General features: G+C 35.6%; 1 protein-coding gene across 3 annotated transcripts in view; it reads right to left on the bottom strand.

Annotated features, from left to right (window-relative positions):
- Positions 1-2,548: 2,548 nt before the first annotated feature.
- The window catches only part of LOC106867647 (band 7 protein AGAP004871), a 53,970-nt gene continuing 47,955 nt past the window's right edge, over positions 2,549-8,563 (bottom strand). For 2 of the 3 annotated variants that reach the window (XM_089339588.1, XM_089339587.1), the window contains exons 6-8: positions 7,637-7,692; positions 6,940-7,018; positions 2,549-6,211 (exon numbers count right to left, since the gene is read on the bottom strand). In XM_089339588.1, coding sequence (XP_089195714.1) covers positions 6,026-6,211; positions 6,940-7,018; positions 7,637-7,692 — 321 coding nt within the window. In that variant the 3' untranslated portion in view covers positions 2,549-6,025. The remainder of the gene's footprint in view (positions 6,212-6,939; positions 7,019-7,636; positions 7,693-8,563) is intronic. The other variant, XM_014912578.3, reaches the window with a different exon arrangement.

Here is an 8,563-nt window from a genome sequence, read left to right as displayed (position 1 = left end):
ATATATAATATATATATATAAATAAATATATATATTTATATATATATAAATAAATAAATATATATATTTATATATATATAAATAAATAAATATATATATTTATATATATATAAATAAATAAATATATATATTTATATATATAAATAAATAAATATATATATTTATATATATATAAATAAATAAATATATATATTTATATATATATATAAATAAATAAATATATATATTTATATATATATATAAATAAATAAATATATATATTTATATATATATATATATATAAATAAATAAATATATATATTTATATATATATATATAAATAAATAAATATATATATTTATATATATATATATTTAAGTATATATATAAATAAATAAATATATATAAATATTTAAATAAATAAATAAAAATAAATAAATATATATATATAAAATAAATATATATTTGAATATATATATATATATTTATATGTATTTAAATAAATATATGTGTTCAACTGAAATATTAAAATTTCTCAAAGTGGTGCCGTAGCATGGCTGCAGTCTAATGAGTGAGATGTTTAGTTGGACTTACATTATTGAAAGGGTGTATGCGTGTGTATTTGGTGAAGAATAGTGTTATTGACTTCAGACAGACCAAACCTCACTATATTTATGATGGCAAAAATGGCAAGGGATTATCTTTGCAGCTTGGGTGAGACAAACACCACACAAGGTAGTTTATCAAAAAAAAAAAAATTTTTAAGTTATTTTATCAACCCTGAAAAGATGAAAGGCAAAGTCAGCTTCAGTGAAATTTGAACTTGGAACCTAAGGAGTCAGAACATTTTGTCCGATGTGCTAATGACTCTTCTGTCTTTGTAATAATTGTTTCAAATTTTGGTACATGGCCAGCAAGTTTGGGGAATAGCCTGTTTAATTGACCTCATTAGTTAATTGCTACTTCATTTTATCAACCTCGAAAGGATGAAGGACAAAGTTGATCTTGGTGGGGTTTGAACTATGAATGTAAAGCATCAAAACAAAATATTGCAAAGTGCTTTTTTTCTAATGCTTTAATTATTCTACCAGCTCACCAATAATAATCCTTTCTACTGGAGGCGCAAAGCCTGAAATTTGAGGGGAAGGGACTAGTTGATTACATCAACCCCAGTATTTCACTGGTACTTTATTTATCAACCTCGAAAGGATAAAAGGCAAAGTCGAGCTTGGCAGAATTTGAACTTAGAACGTAGTGACAGACAAAAGTATTTTGCCCAGCGTGCTAACAACTCTGCCAGCTCACTGCCTTGAATAATAATAATAATAACAATAATCCTTTCTACTAAAGGCACAAGGCCTGAAATTTGTGGGGAGGGGACTAGTCAATTATATCAACCCCTGTGTGTAACTGGTATTTAATTTATCGACCCTGAAAGGATGAAAGCAAAGTCAACCTCAGTGGAATTTGAACTCAGAATGTAGCAATGGGCGAAATACCATTAAGCGTTTTGTCCAGCGTGCTAACGATTCTGCCACCTTGACACCTTAAATAATAATAATAATAATAATAATGATTCTAATTTTGGCACATGGCCTGTAATTTTGAGCAGGTGGGCAAGCTGATTACATCAACCCCAGTGTTGACCTGGTATTTAATGTACCAACTCCAAAAGGATGGCAGGCAAAGTTGACCTCGGTGGAATTTGAACTCAAAACATGGAGAACCAGGAGAAATGCTGCTAAGCATTTTGTCCTGCATGCTATAACAGTTCTGCCAGTTCAATGCCCTTACCAATAATAGCTATGATGGATTCAAATTCTAGGCTAGCAGTTTTTTGATGGGAGGGGACTATTCGATTACATCGGCCCCTAGGTTCCAGCATGAAATATCAACAAGGATCTTTATCTATCCCTAGGGTAAATAAACTTTTAAAAAGGCCCTTTCTGTCTGGTGCACGTGTACACACATACATACACAAACCCCTGAATTTAGTATGAGATTACAAAACTAGGAGAAGATGCCAAAAAACAATATGATGTCAATAAGTTATGGTTTTATGAGTTATTTTATTTTTACTATATATATAAAATAAATAAACAATTCTATCATGGAAGAGTTACTTTAACCATTTAAGAATACACAAAAAGTTGTTATGGTTACATCCCTTTTTATTTCTTAATAATACTGTATTCTTGGAAGTGTGACGAAATTCCATCACACTTCTAAGACCTCTATGACCTGGTTTCCAACCGAGGCAGCTTCCGTTGCATAACAACTTGTTTTTCCTTTTTTTTTTCATACTTTGTGCGATGTTAAATGGCTAAAACGAATCTTCTATGATATAATTGTTTTCTTTTTTTTTTCTTCAGTTTTAATTCATGGCTTTAAATCAAGCCACGAAATGAATATATTGTTTGAAATATTGAAATTAATAAATAAATAAAGGTGAAAAAAAAAAGGAAAAAAGAAAATAAAAGTTTCAACAATAACATCAACAACAATTATATTAATTGCACCTCCCCACTATAATTATTTTTTTTCTTCTTTGTAGGTGTGAAACCTGAGGTTTATTTTTTGTATTTGTTTTTTTTTTTTAATTTTACTATTTGGGAGTGGGGGTGGGTGGGAACGAGGGGGAGATGTTGTAATGCATGTCCCTTTCCACAAGGGGATCAGTGAAGAGGTCCCGAGTGGAGATCAAAACTAGCTGAAGGACACAGCGCAACATGTGCCACACTAACCCTCCACCACAATCGTTATGCGCATAATAATGAGTTTATAACAAAACAACAGCAGTAATGATAATAATAATAACTCTTTCTAATTTTTGACAAAAGGCCACCAATTTTGAGGGGAAGGGTTGGTCAATTACTTGGCAGGCACCTTATTTAATTGACCACGCAGAGATGAAAGGCAAAGTCAACCTCGGTGGAAGTTGAACTTGGAATGTTAAGCTGAAGGAAATGTTGCTGAGCACTTTTGTTCTCTATGCTAACATTTCTGCTAGTTCCCTGCTTTAATAATAATAATAATAATAATAATAATAATAATAATAATAATAATTCTTTTTACTATAAGCTCAAGACCTGAAATTTGTGGGGAGGGGACTAATCGATTACATCGAACCCCAGTCCCAGTACTCAACTGGTACTTATTTTATCGACCCTGAACGGATGAAAGGCAAAGTCGACCACAGCAGCATTTGAACTCAGAATGTAAAGGTGGACGAAATGCTATCAAGCATTTCATCCGGCGTGCTAATGATTCTGCCAGCTCACTCTGCCCATTCAATAATAATAATAATAATAACAATAATTTCAAATTTTGGTACAAGGCCAGCAATTTTGGGGGAATGGGGTTAATCAACTGGCACTTTAATTTATTGACCCCAAAAGGATAAAAGGCAAAGTCAACCTTGGTGGAATTTGAACTCAGAACGTAAAGACAGATGAAATGCTGCTAAGCGGTTTGCCCAATGTGCCAACGATTCTGCCAGCTCACTTGCCTTCCACTGTTCTAATAATGATAATTGTTTCTCGTTTAACAAGGCCAGCAGTTTTTAGAAGGATAGTTGGAGTACATTAACCCTAGTACTTGACCGGTACTTAATTATATCAACACCCCCCTCCTCCCTCCCTGCTGCAAGGGATTAAAGGCAAAGTCGACCTTGGTGGGATTTGAACTCAAAACATAAAGAAGCAGAACAAAACCCGTCAAGGCTGATGCTTTAGCAATTCTGCCGATCCAACATCCTTAATAATAATAACAACAACAATAATAATAATAACAACAACAATAATAATAATAATAACAACAACAACATGAGCAACAATGATAAGTTACAGCTTCAACAAAAATGCAAATGCAAAATTAATCAAGACCCAGCTTCATTAATTTACAGCTATTGGTTAATTAAATATTCCTGCTCAATAATGTATGCAAGTGTTCATACAGGGTCATAAATTGCTTAATTAACAACTCCCAAACTTAAAGGGTTAATTATTTGTTAACAATGTTTATTATAAACAGGCATGTTTCAAGATATACACACATATATATATATATATACCTGGCTCTCTGTCGGTCATGATGGCAAAGGTTCCAGTTGATACGATCACCAGAACAGCCTGCTCATGAAACTAACATTTAAGTGGCTGAGTATTCCACAAACATGCAGACCCTTAATGTAATTCTCAGGGAGATTCAGTGTGACACAGAATGTGACAAAACTGGCCCTTTTGAACTACAGGTACAATTCATTTTTACCAGCTGAGTGAACTGGAGCAATGAAAAATAAAATGTCTTGATTAAGAACATAATGTACCACCGGAATAGGACCCATGGCTTCACGATCGTGTGCCAAATACTGTAGTCATTAAACCAGGTGCCTTCTACATACATACATATAAATACACACTCATGCTCACACATACACACACCTACGTATCGGTGTCAAATAATGTAGGTAGGTATTTAGCCCCAGGTCAGCCCTGATTGAACAAACCTATGATTAAAGGTATTCCAGCCATGACTATCCCATGTTATATATATATACACACACAGACACATACATAAATATCTCTATGTGAAGACAGTAATTCCGAAACATTTTTACTTGAGAAATACTTCAGAACAAATAAAATATTTTACTATGCATTAAACCAAAGGTCCCTTATATATTTTAGCCTATAAATAAATCTAAATTCTCTAAATTATATATAATTAATGAACTCCATAATTCTTTATTCAATAAACAATGCTTGAAACTTCAATTTATATTTTTCCCATTTCTAAAATATAATTTCATTTTTGCGATACACCAATCTATATCTTGCATTGCACCTAACCACATCTCAAGACAAGTCTAGCCATATCTCTAGACTTGCTATATCTTGCAGCATACCTGGTTGCACCTTGCAGTGTGTCCAGCAACATCCTTACATCAGTTGTAGTCATATCTTGTGGCAAGCCAAGCTGCATCTTACAAAATGCTTAGCCACATCTTGCAGCATGCACATTGCATTTCATGGTACGCCTGGTTATAACTCACATGTACAGCCATTTCTTGCAGCATCATGCAAGCTGCATCATGCAAGCTGCATCATGCAATATGCCTAGCTGCTTCTCGCAGCATGCCTTGCTATGTCTTGCAGTAGGCCTAGCTGCACCTTACATTTTGCAGCAGACCTGGCTGCATCTTGCAGCGTGCTTTGCCATGTCCTGCCACAGGCCTAGTTGCATCTTGCAGCACGACTAGCTGCATCTTACAGTGCATCTACATGCATCTTGGAGAATAACTAGCTACATCTCATAGCACAGCTAGCTGCATGTATTGGTGTGTCCAGCTACATCTTGCGATGCACTTAGCTACATCAGTGCACCTAGCTTCCTCTTGTGATGCATCTAGCTACACCATGCGGAACACCTAGTCACATCTCGTGGCACATTGTTTGAGAATCACTGAAGCAGGGTGTGATTAGAGGGACGTTTGGCTGCTATTTCTAACAGGCTGTATTGTCATAAGACTACCAGAACAATAATTTGTTTGAATAAATTATTCAGAAATAAAAGCAATAACAAACATGATTTTAAGTTAATCGTCTCGAATCTCATTGTCCCGGGGGGGGGGGGGGGTGACAGTGGGGCAGGGGTTTTCACTTCCTTTTGTTGTATTGTTGCTGAGTAAATTTATGTTGAAATGTGTTCCATCCACGACCATCCCACCTTATATATACACACATATATATGACTACATTATCCAATGTATATCCTTTCTTCATCTAGGACAGTAGGGTGTGATTTGAGGGAGAATTTGACTACTATTTCTTGCAGGTTCAACAACTTACATAGAGGTTCCCCCACTGGCTAAATTTTGTTAGAGGAGGATGAAGCAGTGAAGGGAGCAGGAATTCATCCAAGCAGTATTGAGGAGTGGCCAGGGCAGAGGGCTTTGATTTTTATCTACTTTGGTGGAGTGGGGGTGAGTTTGGTTGGGGTATTTAAGAGAAAATTAGTGGGGGTTTTTTTTGTGTCTGTGGTGTTGTTACCGTAAAAACTGCTGTAACATGTCAATTGGTAGGGGGAATACAATCGTGGAATTCTTCTCGGCCGAGATTGTACTTAGCGTCTGGAGATAACGGAGCTGCAACGCTGACGGGGACTCATTGATGACGTCAGCTGCTTCCTTGAGGGCACGAGAAGCTTGATGTTCGCCTTCAGCAGCAATTACCTGGAAAGGAAATAAAAAGAAAAATATATATATATAGTTTGAGTGAAATCTGTTGAAAAATGTGGAAATGCATAACGACCATACACACACACACAAACAGACATCTATTTTATATATATAGATATATATATCATCATCGTTTAACGTCTGCTTTCCCTGCTGGCATGGGTTGGATGGTTTGACTGAAAACTGATAAGCCAGGGAGCTGCACCAGATTCCAATCTGATTTGGCAAGGTTTCCACAGCTGGAAGCCCCTCCTAATGCCAACCACTCCAAGAGTGTAGTGGATGCTTTTAACCTGCCATGGCACAGGTGCCATTGACCCGACACCGCCATCGACCACGGTTTCACTTGGCTTGAGAGGTTTACACAAGCACAGTATATTCTTTTCTACCCTAGGCATAAACAGAGAAATAGTTTTATGAGATTTTATTTAACAATAAAAAAATTTCTAATATCACAACAGGTTGTTTCGTAACTTAAAAACATGTAAATAATTTATATTATTATATTCAATAACAAATAAATCACTAACATACCTGCATTAATGCAAAATGCAAAAAAATCCTATCTAATTTATACACATACATACATATCTTCACAGGTACACATAATAGTTGCATGTCTATGTACATATTCACACACACACACACACACACACACACACACACAGAATCATAGAGACACAGTCACACACAGAACTAGGAAATAATAATTGGTCACTGACCTTAGCTTTTGCTTCTCTAGATGCTTCAGCCTCTGCAGCCATTGCTCTCTGTAACTGAACTGGTAACCGGACGTCTTTTCTGTGGAGAGAAGACAACGAGTATACAAAAATTATAATATAACAGATATCTGAGTTTATCAACTTAACATAGAAGATAATTAGCTTTCTTGGCTTAGATCAAGAATAACAAATATATTTACATGTGTCCTAAACACACACACACACATTATGTGAAGGCAATTCATTATATCATCAGATTGATAACACTGTGGAACAAAATGTTTTTTCCTTTTTTTTTCGTCTTTGGTCAGTAGGTGTTATCTCCTGTTTGTTTCTATCTAGAAATCAAAGGAAGTGACTACTATTCCCTTCAAACTTTGCTCTTGTGACCTGGACATCAATGTTTTGAAACCAATCTATTTTCCATTACGCTTCAGACAGATTCAGTGCCAATTTACTGAAGCATCTCTGAACATGAGTGAGTGTAGTCAGGGAACATCATAGCCGTGTGTTGAAAGGGATTCTTTGGCGTTTGACTAAATATCATAACAAAAGCAAAGGTTGAAGGAAATATTGGCCCTTTTTCATAATTTTCTAGGGGTCAGCAAATAGGAAATCCAAGGACAAAATTTGTGTCACACAATGTCATCAGACTGATGCATAATTAACATGAGACATGCAATCAATAAACACTTACATAGCAACTCTCTCCACGTGGATACCCCAGTTCTCTGTTGCATCATCTAGAGCGGACTGAAAAAGAGAGAAACAATATTTAATATAGTTACCCTTAGAAGGTGGTGGGAGCTGGCAGAAACGTTAGCATGCCGGGTGAAATGCTTAGCGGTATTTCGTCTGTCTTTACGTTCTGAGTTCAAATTCTGCCGAGGTTAACTTTGCCTTTCATCCTTTCGGGGTTGATAAATTAAGTACCAGCTGTGTACTGGGGTCGATCTAACTGACTGGCCCCCTCCCCCAAAATTTCGAGCCTTGTGCCTAGAGTAGAAAAGAATATCTTTACCATTTATTCTTTACTTGTTTCAGTCACTTGACTATGGCCACGCTGGAGCACTGCCTTGAAGGTTTTTTTTTTGTTAGCTGAACAAATCAATCCTAGGACTTATTTTTTTAAAGCCTAGTACTTATTCTATTGGTCTCTTTTGCTGAACTGCTAGGTTACAGGGATGTAAACACACCAACACTGGATGTCAAGCAGTAGAGGAGTGACAAACAGACACAAAGACACATACATGTATGTGTATTTATCTATAGTAGAAAACACTTGCCCAAGGTGCCACGCAGTGGGACTGAACCCTGAACCATGTGGTTGGGAAGTAAGCTTCTTACCACACTGCCATGCCTGTATATAAAACATTCACATATACATAAAACATGTATTACACACACAACACACACACACGCATATACATGCAGTTATTGTGCTGAAGAAAATAGCACAAATGGAATGTATTCATATGCTTATTTCACCGAATGTGAGGTTTTATCAGATTTAAAGGTTTCATGTTTGCACAGCATTGTGCATAAACTAGATATTGTTTGTCTCATTAATAACAAGCTGTCAAAAAATCGTTTCATTAATGAAAAGCTTTCAAAAGCAAAGATA

Source organism: Octopus bimaculoides, chromosome 22 (genome assembly GCF_046866305.1).
Source record: "Octopus bimaculoides isolate indiv1 chromosome 22, ASM4686630v1, whole genome shotgun sequence".
Classification (NCBI taxonomy): Eukaryota; Metazoa; Mollusca; class Cephalopoda; order Octopoda; family Octopodidae; genus Octopus; species Octopus bimaculoides.
This window is presented reverse-complemented; position numbering and strand designations above follow the sequence as displayed.